The 17971-nt window shown below is 31.3% G+C and overlaps 1 protein-coding gene and 1 long non-coding RNA gene across 2 annotated transcripts; one reads left to right on the top strand and one right to left on the bottom strand.

Moving 5' to 3' along the window:
* Positions 1-4147: 4147 nt before the first annotated feature.
* Positions 4148-5089, bottom strand: LOC125578326. Its single transcript, XR_007316403.1, has 2 exons — positions 4756-5089; positions 4148-4507 (listed from the first exon to the last, which is right to left on the bottom strand). It is a non-coding gene; the product is annotated as an uncharacterized LOC125578326 (long non-coding RNA).
* A 10830-nt stretch (positions 5090-15919) lies between these two features.
* Positions 15920-17012, top strand: LOC106364463 (F-box protein At4g05010). The gene is made up of 3 exons (XM_013804032.3): positions 15920-16323; positions 16410-16484; positions 16562-17012. Exons 1-3 carry the CDS (start codon positions 16099-16101, stop codon positions 16772-16774), a joined length of 513 nt encoding a protein of 170 aa, XP_013659486.2. The 5' UTR covers positions 15920-16098; the 3' UTR covers positions 16775-17012.
* Positions 17013-17971: the final 959 nt, after the last annotated feature.

Raw genomic sequence — 17971 nt, 5'->3', positions numbered from 1 at the left:
TAATGTGACGGCATGTCCTGTTACAGCTGGCCTTATTGTGTTTAATTTTCCTATCGTTATACCCAGGAATAATAGAGTTGTAAGTTTTTTTTACACTAACACTTGTTCGAGACGAGACCCATAATCTATGCATTTCAAACCCTTTGATGATATGATTTTCTGATGACCCTTCTGCAGACAAACCAGAGTGAATATTTTGCTATAATAAGGATGTACGAGAATATTATATACCAGACTATGTGCTTCGCCTTCACATATCCGACCCGTAAACCGTAACTGGACTTAATCTTATGCTGTATCCTTTGTTTCAAGACTTTTTAACGTCTCTCTCGTTATTCCTTGTATTATGTAATATTCCTTTCTTACCGATTATGTATCGTTCAACAATAAATAAGGGTTGTGTATACACACATACACCCTTGACCCCATGTCCATGTTATGTATTTGGTTTGCACCTTTTATTTTAAAGAAGTTACTTTTGTGACGCCATTTCTCTATCTTAAGCTGTAAACTAACAGAAAACTGCATACACTCTAAGATGCTACTCAATCAAACATTTAATTAAAAATTTGATTTTCAACTCATGTTAAATTTCAATTCTCTTAGATCAGTTTTTTGGATTGACCGCAAACCCTAATTTTGCGACTTACCTGATCATCTTTTGTAGGAGAAAACGTAAGACCCACCCCGAAATACCACTAGTAATGATTCAAATTCCAATTTGGTCTCGCTTAATTGCCTCCCAATTTTTTTTGTTAATTATCTCCTAATTAACAAATACCATTTACATGATTTTATGTATTTAATGTTTCATATGAAACAAAACAATACTAAATACGAGAATTTTCAAATATGGATTCAGTCATGTGATCGATCTTCTAGTTTAACTTTTATGTACGTAACTAAAGATTTGAATGTGGAAAACTGGAAAAATTATTTATGGTTAGTAATGTGAATATGCTCTTTACGACAACGGCCGCAACAGATTATAACTAAAATAACTAAAGATTTGCGCCACAACTTTACAACCGAAAATTAGTTTTAGCTCGACCCAACCGAGGTTTTACCATCAGATCGTGCTGAACATACTGCCTATGTTATCCCATCTGATCATTCCATCCTTACCGACCATGTTTTCTCATCGGATCGTGCTGATCAGACTGTCCGTACTAGGGCTGGGCATAAAATACGAAACCCGAAATTCGAACCAAATCCGAACCAAAAAACCCGATCCGTACCCGATCCGAAATGTAAAAAATACTTCAATGAATCTTATAGGGTGTTACAAAACATATCCGAACCTGAAGTGTTATTAACCGAACCCGAACGGGTAACCCGAAAACCCGAAAACCCAAAAAAATATCCGAAGAAACCGATCCGAATGTCCAAATTAATATATAATATAAATATTTGAAACATAAATATGTACTTCAAATATTCAGTTTCATATTTATTTGGATGTGACATCTAACAATAAGTATTGAAAATTTAAATAAATACCTTAAATACTCCATTATATACAAAAAAGATATATTTCTTATTTTTACTTTTAAATTTTAGATTTTACTTTGGATATACCCGAACCGATCCGATATAACCCGAATCCAAATGATATATGGTTACTTCGGACATATCCGAACCGATCCGAAACCGAAGTGTTATATCTGAATCCGATCCGTACTTGTAAATTTACTAGAATGGGACCTAGGAAGTGTTACAAAATGGAACCGAAATCCAAAAAATCCGATCCGAACCCGAACGGGTACCCGAACGCCCAGGCCTAGTCCGTACTGTCCCATCCGATCACCCCGACTGTACCGCACGTGATGTCCACCGTATCGACGCACAGACGTCTGGAATGGAGCTCAGACTACAACCACGACCTAGCGATGGAATTGACCGACCAATATCACTTCTTTCCCAACCAATTCAACATTATAAGATTGATGGTCGAGCCAAAATCCACTTGGGACGAGAAGAATCCAAAGATGGCCGCAGATTCTCCCTTATGGCTCCTTTGGTGCGCACAACGTGTCCTGAAGACTGTACTGACGTTCTTGCTTCAGTGTTCGACCTTTTGATGGACTTCTCACTTAGATATATCACTAAGGAAGGATTCTCAAGCTGTCCGAAGACTTGTCTCGCGCGAGTACACAGTTTGGTCATGTGGATCATCCGACGGGTCACGTGGAACGTCCGGCGGGTGTGTGAATCGTCCCGCGTGCATCCTTATCCTTCCCACCATGGACCAGCACGACCAGAATGAACTTGGACAGTAGGCGAATGGTTTCCGCATTCTTTGTCACTAGCCATGTATCAATATTATCCTTTTGATTGATGTACAAGTATACCATGGTCATATCAAACGCCGGTCTGGATTTGTTGGCCGCCTAAAGCGGACCAAAAAAATGTTGCCCTTTTATTATAACTACATTTATTATACTTTTATGTATATGATTAAAATAATGCTAGATAGTGCTAAAATTAGAGATATTTTCAAAAAAAAATTAAAACATTATTTTTTAATTCATATTGTCTGTTTTTTTCTTATTTTTGAATAAACATTTCAAGTCTGTTTTTTATTATTTGGTTAACATTTAATATTATTTTAGCAGATTCACAAATTCAAAAAGAACAAAAATATAATTTATAGATAAATAGAACATATAATAAAGTATGCTAACATCAACTTCACAAATTTTATTGTTTTCACATAATAATGAAACCCTATGATGTTAAGATTTTTTTTAAAAAATTCAAAAGTTTCTAACAAAATTACAAACACTTGCAAAAAAAAAGAAATAAAGAAAAATACCTATTTGAGATTCCCATTGAGATATTTCAAATTCAATCACAATGGAAGAGTGAAACATGAGCAACTGATATTTTAAGTTAATATTATCTTTTATGATATATTTTTTAGTTACAAAGCTAGTTAGCAAAACAGAAAGAAAAAACAGAGAAGAATAATTGTTTTTAAAAAATAAAAAATATAATTAAGTTTTGTTGATTAAATTATTTATCTAATAATATATGGGTCGTTGGAACATGTAACCAAATATTTCATGTCATTGAATGAAGAAATCTTTTGTAGTTATCTTCAGAAAAGGAAAATGCTGTTACTACAAAAAAGAGTAGAAATTTTGAAAGGGTACTTATCGAACCTGTGAGGTGAAGGACATAGGGAGAATTCTACAACCACTAGACTAGAAGCAACATTTACAATTTTGGCGCCCCTAAACTATCTATTATTTATGGCGCCCAAAACCTCAGTTTCATGGGCTTTAACCCAGGGCCGGCCCTGGTCACATGGTGTATACAACCAAGTTGTATACAAACAACTTTCTTTCGTGCTGGTTCACATCTTTGGTTCCTTTCGTTCAAGTAAAACAACAATTATTCACACATCATGTACACAAACATGAAAATCATCATGGATAAGCTTTCATGTACGCTGATATAATGATATCCACATGTACACTGAGAGGCGGACCCATATTTAAAGGAGGGATGTCAGCTGACACCCCTTAAATATTGTATATTAGGTTTGTAGGCTAGAAACAATCCGCAAAAGCCCTATTTTGTTTAAATATTTTTTAACCTGGGTTCGAATACCCTTTGCACCCTATTTTGTTTAAATATTTTTTTTGAATCGGACCAAAAGCCCAAATTTTGTTTATTTTTTTTTCCTGTTTGGACCTTAGTTCTTTAGTTTGTACTTCTTTTTTGGGTTTTACTTAAAATCTTTTCTAAAAATTTATTTGGGTATCCAAATTAACATATTTTTAATTAAAATCTGATAATTTTCGGTAATGATCTTTTTTTCCTACTGATTTTTTTTACTTATAATAGTTTTCACAAAGTAAACATGCTAAATATAATATTAAATATATCAAATATGTTTAATAATAATTAATTATTTAAAACTAAATTAATTATTATTTTAAAATATTTAATTTATGATACCGGTAAAAAAAAATTCTGGGTCCGCCACTGCACTGAGATAATGCTATCCATGTGGACATTTGGATGCATGTATACATGTGCAACATTTTCCGAAATTCATAAGTGAACCTTTAACGTAAATGTGTACAAATCTATTGTTACGTGCAATTTCACCATCCATTATCAAATTTTACATGAGACATAACACTAATGAAAACTTATCATAAAAGGTAAGCTTGATCCTGCCATAACAAGAGTCTCCCACAACAACCAACACGTAAAAACTTATATGTTATTTCTCTCTAATAAGATTTTTTTAAGACTCAGTCAAAGCTTTCAAGTGTTATAATCATTCAAACATGAAGGGGCAATCTTCAACGGATCAATTAGCAAACGACCTTGAGAGTTAAAGGCTCACAATCATCACCACTTGACAAGTCTTCCACATGCTCCTTTCTTAAGGAGAGTTACTCTCCTGGACCACAAAGTCATTTTTTCAAATTTGTTGCTTCTTTCACTGCTCTAATCCGTGAAAGCTCTGCCACTCTCATCTTCTGGCCACCTATAGTAAAAAATATATTATTTTCTTTTTGCTTTCGTCATATGAATAACAGAAATAATGATTGTCTTTCACTTCTTTCGCTCCTTTTTTTTATAATTGTCGAACAAGATAAGCACTTTCCTTCTATAAAAAATTGTATTTATGGAGAATACAAGTTTTCTATACTAAATCCACCCGTAGAAATCTAGAAAACAAAAATTAAACAGTAGAGAAACCATAAGAAAGAAACCAACTGTGGACTTGTTTACCTCCAAAGAAGACCGATTTTAAGGGTTCTGATCCATGAGATTCTCACGGCATGCCAAAGCTGACTGAGCCAGAGTATTCGCGTAGATTTTAGCAGTAAAGAGGGCTTTTAATACGGTGGCGGATGCAAATGAGAAAGAGAGAGCATTTTGTGAGGGTTTAGTGGATTCTGCTAGACTCTTACTATGAAGAGATCTACAAGACAGTGACAAAGAGGTAAGGATGCTATGTGGTGAGAGAGAGGAGAAAGATTCTTTGAAGACTGCGAGGATGGAGAAAAAAAAAGAAGAAGAAGAGATATAGCTCGTGTTTCAAAAAATAAAAAGATATAGCTCCGACTGCGTTTAGATCTAATAAAAAGAAGATATAAGAAAAGAGGGACCCACTAATAAAATAGGTGATTCAGTTTTAGTTAGTAAACCTAAAGAGAAAAGGGGATAAAAGTTACAGAAAATGTGGGTATAAGAAAGTGACCCATGATGTAATTCATAAGTACAAATGTGACCTAGAGTGTAAATCTTTTAAAAACAAAGAGCCCAATTCAAGACATTATTTGATGCAATATCGAGACCATCATACAACTGGTGACGTAAGAAGCGAAGAGGACGAAGAAAGAATCTGTGAAACTGATATCAGTAGTATGCCATAGTTTATTCATGCTTTTATAGGACCTTCAGCTTTTCTTATATATGTTAATCAATTTCTCGTCTGTGTAGAATGAAGCAACAGTAATAATACTCGTTCACGGCTCGCTTCCTCGTACATTCTCTGCCTACAACTTTTCAATACATTCATCAGACAAATAAGCAGAGAAAACTTTGTACTAAAACTAACTCTAAAACTGAAGATAAATTACATATTTTATTTTTTTACCTTTGCATTTTCACTGAAGCCGGCCATGATCATAAATATAACCATTAAAAGCCACATTAGCGAAAGCATCGTGACTCGCGAGAACAACGAAAGCTAACTGCCAGCTTGCCACAAACAGAATAACCACGCATGTGACAGACTCAAAACTTGTATGATTGGAGGCCATGCATTTCCAAGTAAACCACGAGCCGTAGCATAATCATCATCAGAAAGCCTTGCTCAAGTAAAACTTGTATGGTTGGAGCCTATGCATTTCCATCAACCTACCTGGGATCAAAATGGAGACGTTGTAAACTATCAGAATTGTGTACATTTAGTGGCCGACCTAAATCAAAATACAGAACTAATAGAAAGCCAAATACTTACTAAAACAATAAACCCAATGTGTGACCAAAGTGAAATGATCATGTTAGAACCTGTCAAAGAAGCGATCCAGGCTGTGGTACTGGGATCCTTGCAATTAATGATTCCCAAAGCGCACCACTTGTCCATTAAAAACCTTCAACTCTTCTGTGTTCATGATTTATAGATTTAGTTATCTCTAAGCTACAAACAGAAGCATTATAAAATGAATACATGAACAACATGGAACACTATCAAAATAAGTTACCTTTTGTATGTATAGATTCTTTTTTTGAAAAACAGCTTCGCCTCTCCCAAGACGGGAATCGTTGAAGAATTTCTCTTTTTTTGTTAGCCATGGATGCGGGGTTTTTTTATTTCGGGTATATGGAGTCGTGGATAGCGAGAGACGGGAATACTATATAATAGAAGGTGATGCTTGGGAGTTTGAAGAGGTCAATTATCATATGAGAGTTGCAACAATGAAGAGTGGAAGAGAGATCAATGAAGGTCAAAGCTTTATCCTCAGTTGAATGCGTCTCTGAGCAGAAGTGAAGAGGGAGATAGACAGACTGTAATTATAAAATAACAGTGAGACATAAACAAAGGTGAAGAGACGATCGGTTTCAACGGAGTTAAATCTCCGTCGACTCGCTCGCAACCAAGAAGAAACTAGGGCATGTCGAGCTGGCGTTGAAGTTTGAAGCTTTATGATAGTATGATTATTTAATCCTCTTTTAGTATTAGCAATTTACATTGGTTAACATAATTCAACAATATTCTATTTTTCTTGTTTCTTAACGTTTCACATGATCTTTTATCTTTTTCACAAAATAATTTAATGTCTAATTATCCAACAATCACTTTTTAAGCTCTACAAAAAAATTTTGTTTAATAACTTCTCAATATCATCTCACCATTTACAATCATATTTTTTTATCTTTTATAATTTAACAACTATGTATTAATTAGATTTTTTTATTTAGTTCACTTAAATAACTAAAGTGACATAACTTTTAATAATTTTCAATTTTATTTTTATTTACATTCTTAACTAATTTTTAAAAATAATAATAAAATTAATATTATTAGTTAAAAAGTTAGAAACACTAAAAATTTGATTAGAAGCTAATAAAAAAATATAAATAAAATAATTTTTCTATATCCAATTGAAACTAGTCCCTATTTATATATCGTAAATTATAAATTTTGATATATTTTTATTTTTTAAAAAAAATATTTTAATCTTAAATAATTGAATTCAAATAATTAAATAGAGATAAAAATTATAAATAATGTAGAAAACTAAAAATGGAACGACTCGGATTTGAGAAAAACTGGTGAAACCAGCTAAAAAACCAGTAAAACCGTTGACCCGGTTCAATTTTAAAAGTCGGTTCTAAAGAAATCAACCTATAACTATTTTTTTCAGTTGTTATTAAAATTTAATATATCGTAATCAATGTTTAACTTTTACTATTTAATTGGTTTTTTTTATTCTATTTTTATAAGAAAAAATATTTAAAAAAAAAACTCTTTTTGACTTTCATATTCTATTCTCATTTTGCCATATTCATAAATTTTAAGACTTTTAGTTGTAAAAATAAATAAATATGTCACTTAAACGGTCAATCATTTGTTATTTTTTATCAGTTTTAGTAGATTTGGTTGATTGTTTGTAGTTTTCAAAGTAGTTTTTGGTTTTTGATTTTCTATAATCTATTTTTTAACCAATCATGATTTTGACAAAGTAGTTTTCCTATTTTCTAGGAAAACTAGTTTTTGATTCATTTTACCTTTTTCTACTTAGAAACCAAAATCTCTTTTTTCATGGTTTCTCACGAGCAAAAACCATAAAAGTATTTTTTTTTAAAAAAAAATTATTAATTTTGGATAAAATTGTAGTATATAATACATACACTTATCATTCTGCAAAGCCCACAAAATTAACGTAAAACAACATCACTTTTCTAAGCAATTGGAGTTATAGCTTCACTACTTATAGAAACAATTAAAATTTTATAAAGATAAGTTAATTTATTAATGTTTTAATCAATATTTTGTACCATACATTTTATATAAAATTAATTAAAGTTGTATTTTACAAAAATGTCATTAATTAAAATTGTTAACTAAAGCATAATATTTTGTGACACTTTAATTACTTTTGTGTTTTAAAATATTTTCTATTAATATTAATGTAAAATATTTTAATAAAGTTTATTTTTTGCCATTGTTTTTAAAATATAATTAAATTTTACTTTATTCATAAAATATAACTATTATATATGTATTATACCATATGTGTAGACTTATATTTGCCGCAATTGTAGAAATATTGTTAATTTTTGTTAATTTTTAATTTAAATTTGTAAATATTATTTATCAATAATTATTTAATTCTAAAATTTTACACAAACTTATTGCATATACAGTTAAATTCTACACATAGAATTAAATTTTTAAGTTTATGTTTAAAACATAATAATATTTTTTTTTATGTTTGCTGTTTATTTATTTTAAAATAAGCTTATGTGTGTTTTGATAATGATATTTTATATTTACTATGTCCAGATTAAATATTTTACTATTAATAATTTTTTTCATTTTATTGCTTTAAAAGCCAAACCAAAAACCAAAAGGGAAATTGCCACTAATACCACTTCCCTAATACCACTTTTCAACTTTACACTTTTCAACTTTACCCTTAAAATTTTAATTGACAAAGTACCATTATACCCCTGAATAATTAAACCTAAATTACTCTTTCTCTCTCAATTCCAAATCTGAGAGTTTCCAGATTGATTTCGAATTCGACGGTGATCAAATCCGACGATCCTGACGAGTTCTCCGGACGGCGCTGGCGAGTTCTCTGGTGGATTTGACGGTGCTGACGAATTCTCCGACGAAGCCGAAAAACTCTACAAACTCAGGCGAACAAGACGATCTCTCACTTTCTCCTCCATTGAGAAATAATGACGGTGTCGACGAGCGTTGATTCGCTTCTGGAGAAGCTCAAACAGGAGGAGCTTTACCTTCCACCAAGTAATTGAGAGTCCTTACATTCTCAGAGCTGCCAATTTCCTCCTCCAACTCGTGCTTCTCCTTCGTCTTCTTCCTTTGTCTCTGTAAGTTCACCATTTACGCTTTTCATGTTTGTATGCGTGGAAACATGAGCTTTTGCATTTCGCTTGAGTGGCTAGGATCGGAAACCTAATAGGGAATGATTTGGGGAAAAAGAAGTATCAATTTTATTGATTTGAGTTTAGTACTCGATGTACTGTATTGAGTTACAACGAAATCATTATCTTAGGGAAGATTACGATGTCATGTTCTCAGATTTCTATTCTTAGTAATTAATTACAGAACAATGGAATATCTTTAGTGCTTAGATGAAATGAAAAAAGTATATTGAGACTACTTCTACTTTTGGCCACACTCTGACAATTTTGTTGCTTTTTAATAGGAATTAAGCTTGGTTAGGTTGGCGTTGAATGCCCTGCAAGGTGTTCTTCTCTTATTAGCATATAGAAGCTCTCTTATGGATTATGCTCTGAGCCAGCTGATAGGACAACCCACAAAAGTCTGAGCTTGTGGCATTGGTTATCAAGCACTGACGCCTTGGGACAGATTCTTTGAAACATAGGCTGTTTTGGTTCTTTGGTCTTTCTTCTCCATAACTTCGTAGACCCATTTCATGAACTTCAAGTTGGAAGTTGAGGGACAGGTGGGAGCTGTAAAGTAGGTGAAAATGAAGAAGCCAATAACAAGAGCCACTATACTCTTGTTAATCAGGCTTTTGCTATTGCTGTGAGAAAGGTTCTAGAAGGCTATATATCTGGTCTGGATACATTATGTGCATCTGCAGAACTGAGGCGTTCATCTAACATTGTGGTTTTGTAAACCCTTTATATTTTTTTATAAACCATTATAAATTCATAAACCCCAAGTATCTCTCAATGCTCAGTTATACCTTTTTATAAGGCCTTATAAAAGAAACTGTAAAAGAAAAATGTTCTTTAATAAGCAAAGAAATGGTGGAAAGTTGGTTAATTTGGTGATTTATAAACTCTTATAAATAGATTTATAAAACTTGTAAATTAATTTATGAACACTTATAAATAAATGTAAAAACTCTTATAAATAGCTTATAAGTTCTTGTAAATAGTTTTATAAACCCTTTTAAATAGTTTTATAAATATTTATATATGTTTTAAAAACTTTATAGATGGTTGATACAAGGTTTTATAAGCTCTTATAAAATTTATAAGTGATTTTATAAAGGTAACCCGCTTGAGGTATTTATTACGATTTTTATATTTATAAGACCTTATAAAAGAAACCGTAAAACAATATATATATATATATATATATATATATATATATATTTAGCCTTATGTTTTTATGTTTTCATAGAGAAACACAATTTTCAAGAAGATTGGAGTTGCAGAAAGAGAGAGAAGACACTTGTTTTTATATGTAATATATATGTTCTTGACACATATAAGAGAAACAAGACACATGTCTTTCTGTAATATATATGTGTAACACGTGTTCTTATAAGTGATTGTAAGCTGTAAATCATTTGTACTTTACATTTACTCTAGTTTCTTTTTTTCAGAAAATAAGTAACGAGCATCTTCATGTATTTATATCACCGATTTTACTTTTTAAACTTATAATAGATTTATGAATATTTTACTTCTAAATGTAAAGATTTATAAAATCTTTTAAAAGATTTATAAACTCTTGAAAAAGATTTATAAACTCTTGAAAAAGATTTATAAACTCTTGAAAAAGATTTATAAAATCTTATAAATATTTATATATGTTTTAAAAACTTTATAGATGGTTGATACAAGGTTTTATAAGCTCCTATAAAATTTATAAGTGATTTTATAAAGGTAACCCGCTTGAGGTATTTATTACAATTTTTATATTTATAAGGCCTTATAAAAGAAACCGTAAAACAATATATATATATATATATATTTAGCCTTATGTTTTTATGTTTTCAGAGGAAAACACAATTTTCAAGAAGATTGGAGTTGCAGAAAGAGAGAGAGAAGACACGTGTTTTTATATGTAATATATATATGTTCTTGACACATATAAGAGAAACAAGACACATGTCTTTCTGTAATATATATGTGTAACACGTGTTCTTATAAGTGATTGTAAGCTGTAAATCATTTGTACTTTACATTTACTTTAGTTTCTTTTTTCATAAAATTAGTAACGAGCATCTTCATGTATTTATATCACCGATTTTACTTTTAAAACTTTTAAACTTATAATGGCTTTATGAATATTTTACTTCTAAATGTACAGATGTATAAAATCTTATAAATGATTTTTAAGACTTTATAAATGAAATTACCTTTCTAAATATTTATAAATGATTTTATAAAACCTTATAAATATTTGGTATATTCTTATAAGTGATTTTATAAAGGTTTATAAATCATTTATAGGAATATATATAAACTATTGACAAAGGTTTATAAATGATTTCTGAATTTTCATAAATGATTTATAAACATTTATAAATTATTTATTATCTTTATAAAGCCTTATAAGGATTTTATTATGATGATATAATTTGATATGGTTTCTCTGCCTCTTCTTTATAAAACAATTATATCATTTCTCAGATTTTCTTAGCAAATAGAGGTACATCATTAACATCATCCACAATCAACTAAAGAATATATATATATATAGACTCGGTAAGATTCAATCATGATTCATGAGCAAATCTACACTCAAGAACAATTCAACATCCATAAATATTCTATAATTCACCACAAAACAGTTAAGTCAGAAAGAAAGAGAAGCAGAAGATTCTCACTGCAGGAGGCAGGCCGAGCAGATGGACGTAAAGCAAGCAAATCTTCTTGCTGGAAAAGTTTCTTGCCGCCCATAACACCGTTGTTTTGCTCCTCTCCACGTCTTCCGCCACAACCACGAAGATCGTCTGATCCACATCTAAAGCCGCCTCCGGAGACTTCTCCAACACTCCCCATTCTTCTTGGAGACACTCGCTCTTATTCTTAGCTAAGAACTATACAGCAAACTCAATATCCCCACGAACCTCTCCTGCCTCATCTCGCTGTTTTCCACTACATGAGGAAAATATATAAACTATTGATAAAGGTTTATAAATGATTTCTAAATCTTCATAAATCATTCATAAACATTTATTAATTATTAATAATCCTTATAAATTGATTTTATAAACTCTTATAAATAAATTATACTTTAATAATATATTTAAAAAACCTTATAGACTGATTTTATAAAGTCTTATTAATTGTTTTATAAACCATTATAAATAATCTTTTATTTATTATAAATAATTTACAAACATTTATATTAGAATTATAGACACTTATAATAGCTTTATGAATATTTTACTTCTAAATGTTTGTAAGCATTTATAAACTCTTGAAAAAGATTTATTAACTCTTATAAATTGTGCTATGAAGATTATTAAACTCTTATAATATTTTTACAAACCTTTATATACAGATTCATAAGCTTTTATAAATATATTTTTAAAACCTTAAAAATGATTTATAAGTTCTTATAAATAGTTTTATAAACCCTTATAAAAGCTTTCTAACATGCAAGATAATATAGATTAGCTAGAGCCCAAGCTGCAGCAAGACTACCTTCCTTTCCCTTGTATCAAAACTTTGCAATTGATCAACCTTCCCGGTGGGAAGATAAGGGACATTTTCATCCATCCTAGGACCAACAGAGCCTCTCCCACGTTTGTACCTGTCATTTACAAAGAGACTCAGAAGATGAAGGAAGCTAAAGGTAACATAAGCTATAGCAAATAGACATATATACCGTGATTGGAGAAAAGACTCAATTTTCATCATCTCCTAAACCTTCATCATCATCATCCAAGTACAATCTTTTGTCCAATGATGATTGATGAGTGATCTTTCTCTCCTCATTAATGGAGCTACATTTCTTATCCAAACTCCTTTTCGAGAAACTACTACTCCGCTTCATTTGGCTACTGCTGCTGCTGCTTTCCTCTCTTGATTTTCTTTAGAGCCTTTCGTTTTCTTGCTCCTGAGCCTTCCACATCTCATTGGATTCTACCGCTCTGTTTGTTGTATTATGGTCAAGAAACATGCAAGAGATTAGAGTAAATAATTAACATATTGAGCTACATTGAGTACTAGACAGACACGTAAGTCACAACATTGAACTGTTAAGAAACGCATAACCCAAAACAAAACTTTCAGATTCTGCCAACTTTCTTATTGTGAATCGACCATTCACCAACAATTAAAATAATCTTCTTCCAAAAACATACAGCTATTGCTTCAACGAACAAAAGAATATCACACACTATAGCAATGCAAAGGCTTATCCTTTTCAATCTTAACTTTTGTAAAACGAAAATAAGTAAAAGGTGGAAAGAAAAGCATTACATCGTTGAACACCAAGGACAGTTGCTGTGAGAAACCTCGAGTTAGGTCGATGCCTTACATTAGGCTTCTCAAGATAAGCTCGGACACCATCTTTCTCAGCTTGTCTCCTCAACTCTGCTGCTTCTCTCAACAGAACTGAAGCTATTCGATTTTCAGTTTCCAGATCCATCAGCAGAAGCAGGCTGTTAAAGTAACCAAACACTCAAAATCTGATATAGAATGCCTGAAAATTTTCTGCCACGAAACTTGTGGAAAAGCTATGGTCTTTGTATGTGAGAGAGAGAGCAAGTAAAAAAGTAAATGGAACAAAATCAACAACTGAGAAACAGAGGTTTCGCAATCAAGGAATCAGAGGAGATTAGTTGCTAAAGGGAACAAATTGTGCAATTTAAGACACACGAAGAAACAAAAAAAATATCAATGATTGTTCAATAAGATTTAAGAGAAAAACAAGAGTCAATGATGAAAATGGTGATTACCATTGTACATCGAAGCAAATGTGTGCTGGCAGGGTTGTGGCTCTCATATAAGCTTGAACATGGCTTCTCAGGAACTGAACATATCAATTACATTACAAAATAACTTAGATTTACAAAGGGTTATAAAGGGTCTTAAGTTGTCAAAAACTCAATGTTTTCATAATCAAAACTGTTTATCTTAGATCGATCTGTACAGATTAGAAGTCTAAAGCAACCTTGTTTGATATTTCGACTAGAGTAACCACAAAATCAAATTTCGCAAAATTAATCGACACAAACAAAAAAAGGAGAAATTAGATGCATACCAATTGGGAATCTTGTACAGAAGTAGGAGTCGACAGTGTGAGCCACAGAGAACCGGTGGAATTATAGAGAGATGGTGGATCTCCGGTGAATCGGAGGCAGAGAGGAAGAAAAAAAGATCGCGAGAGAGAGATGGTGGATCTCCGGTGAATCGGAGGCAGAGAGGAAGAAAAAAAGATCGCGAGAGAGAGAGGAAGAAAAGAGGATCGCGAGAGAGAGATAAGGTTAGGGCTAGTATGGTCTTTTGGTTATTAATGAAAAGTGTATTTATGAAAATGTCTTTATACTAGTGGTATATTTGAAATGAGGTACCAAAGAAAGTGTAGAAGTAAAATTCCCCCAAACCAAAAACTAAAAACCAAAATCTAAAGTAACCATTCATGTTTTTCAAAAAACTAAAATCTACTGCAAAATCTAAAATCCAAAAACCAAAATCTAAAATCTAGAAACCACACAAACAATCATCATCTTAGTATTCACTAGTTAACTGTATAAATAAACTTATGGCCTAGTTATTGTTTATTATCTAATTAATAAAAGAGAACATATAATATATTATACATAGAACTACATTTTAGGTCTAATTAGTGTAAATATATGATTATATATATGTTTATTTTAAAATAGAAAACCCTGTTCAACTGGTTGAACCGATCCGGCCACTCAACCAGTAGCTATACCGAGTCGGTATCCAGTCCGATTTTAAAAACATTGTCTTTTTTTCTTTCAATATGTTGAATAGAGTCAACTTGTGTGAATCCACGTCACTTTTTCTAAATTGTTGATTCACCTATCCTACTATTGATTTGTTATCTATAATCCTTTAGTTCCATCATCAAATTTTTTTTTGGAATGAGCTCACTCTTAATAAAAAAGAGTGTTGATTGATATACCCTCATTATTACACACAAATTTATTTTCTAATTAATAAGCTAAAATATGGATAAAATTAGAATTGTGCTGAATTATGTATGAACTATAAAATAGTATTATTTGTAAATTGAACAAATCTACATAGCACTTATTACTAAACAAATGGCACTTATTATGATAAACACATTAGTAATTTTATTTTATTTTTGCTGGATTTTTACAACTAATCCAGTAAATGAACAAAACATTAACACCAGAAAAAATACAAAATCTAAACATTTCTTAACATTAATTATTATTATTGGAATTTAGTTCTATATCAAAATATCACAACTCACTATTTAAGAAAAAGAGAGTAAATGAATGAGATCCTAATTCATTAGCTACATCAACCAAATCATAAAAAAAACATGGTAAAATCTTACTGTTAGACTTGTACTTAATCACTTTAATCTAATCTCTAACTTTGATGATTTTGTAATTTAATACAAAAGAAACCTTACAAAATACTTATTCCCACGTGGAGAATAACATGATCGCCGTCAGCTTCCATTTGAGAAGAATTCAGTGACCCAAGTCAACTAAGTTTCAAAACACACCGTTAAATGCACATGTCACACGACAATCGAAAAGGTACACCGAATAATCCGTGAACCTTACCTCATGTGATTCCTGATTTTCGACCAACACAAAGGCGGTGTAGAGAAAAACAAGATTAGCCAACCGAAAAAGACCGATCACCACTTACCAAAACAACCCAATCACAAAACGCCATGTGTCATACTTCAGTTTTTTTTTTTTTATTAGCTTACGCTGAAACTGAAGATTATAAAGCTCATCAAATGAGCTCTTCTTCTTCCTTAAATTTTTCTCTTCCATTTCTCTCTTAATTTAAAATTACATATCTTCAATCTTAGATTCTCTCAGACGATTCACACAATCTTTTAATTTATCAAAACTATTATTTCCTCTGTTTAATATATCTTAGATTTGCTTCGGGCTCAGTTTATCTGAGAGAGTTATGGCGTTCTCAAATAGAGGTTTCAGCAAGTTTCACGGCAAAGAAGAAGCGTCAGGGTTAGGGTTTGTGAGGATCACAAGAGGATTAGGGAGGAAAAGGATTCTGATATCGAAATCAAATCAAGAAAACGTTTCAAATTCCGATCAAAATCTGTTGAAGAGATCTAAAAGTGAAACAACAGAATCCAATAGCTCTGTTCTTGAATCTCTGCATCAAGATATTTTGGTAAGTTAGTTAAAAATTCATTTCTCTGTAAATTATTATTATTATTAGTTTTGATTTGATTTTGATTATGGTAAATCAATTCGCAGATTCGAGTACTTTGTCATGTGGATCACGACGACCTAGCCAGACTGAAACGTGTATCTAAAACAATCAGAAATGCTGTAAGTTCCCCAAATCATAATATCATAATCTTTTTGATTAAACAGTAATTGATCTTTTATTTTTTTTATGAATTTAGGTTTTAGAAGCAAAGAAGTCGCATTTTGATTATAGCACACCTAAGAAGACTCTGTCTTTTCGAGACCCATTAGTTACTCTCAACGAAGATTCAAATTCAAATTCTACGAGTGATCAAGATGATGAGATTGAACCTCCTAATGCACCAACTCGAAGGAAGAACGTTAGTCGTGAATCAGATTTGTCGAAGATCTCTATGGTATTGTTTAAATGAGGAACCAGTGCAGAACATGAAGACATAGAGTTCTCTTTTGCTTCAATCCTTAGCACTGAAGCTATTTAAAATTCAAGTTTATTATATTTACTGATCCATGTGAATATAACAATTATTTGCAGACTTTGTAAGATTAAAATATTAATCTGTAAATAATTCATTTGGGTTGTGATCAGACTTCAGAGTACCCTAAGTATTGATTTTGTCCTTTTCAATAAAAATTTGTTTAATTCTGCTATTTCATAACTTTTATCCTATTGTTTACTATATACATGTAGATGAACACATTGAATGAATCTAAAAATTTGCTTATATGAACAAATTGTGTCAGATAAAATTATTGCTTAGATTGTTAACCATATATGCATATTCACTCAACAGCTCAAAATGGATTGTTTTCTCTTTAATGCATTGCTCTCCACATGTATATGTAGAAAAGAAAATTATAAAAAGAAAAGAGAGTATATTCATGAAAGTTTTCTGGCTCTTTTATATTAATACAAACCACACCGACAGCTACTGTCTACTTTTACTATCTGGAAAAGTTCAAAATTATCGACCCATGAGGTATTGAGGTCTCTCTCTCTAAACAAAATGGCGTATTCGGAATATTTGAGTTCGGTAGAACCATCCATTCTTCTTTTTTCAGGTTAAACAAATGCTAATAAAAGGGACTTTAACCCCCAAATTACGTGTCCCGGGCCTGTACCATTCAATAATACACAAACAAATGTGTTGATCATATAGTGGAAATCAGGCCACCTAATCAACATGGTCGGTCCAAAATGTTATTTTTTTATTTTGTGGTTGACATTATTTAAAGAAATGTAAATGGGAAAATAGGATTGTAACATGCTGTTTTTGTGGCATATATTTGCAGATCCAAATGGACCAAATCCTAATACTGGTCATCCGTCTTTGTATATAAAAAAAAGGTCATCCGTCTTTAATTTCCACAAAAAGACAATCGATTAAGGATTGGTGACTGAAAGGGTATTTTATTTTTACTATGTTTAGATATTTGAAGAAGTCCCATAAAATAATATATTCGAATCAATGCATCATTATTCGAAAATTTATGTTTTCAGAATAATGGTTATACTATGAACGATTTTAAAATATAACTATTAAAAAGAAAATTAAGTTAATATACTAATAATTAGTTTGCTTGATGTTTAATTATTAGTTATAATTAAA

Source organism: Brassica napus, chromosome A9, assembly GCF_020379485.1.
Source record: "Brassica napus cultivar Da-Ae chromosome A9, Da-Ae, whole genome shotgun sequence".
Lineage (NCBI taxonomy): Eukaryota > Viridiplantae > Streptophyta > Magnoliopsida > Brassicales > Brassicaceae > Brassica > Brassica napus.
This window is presented reverse-complemented; position numbering and strand designations above follow the sequence as displayed.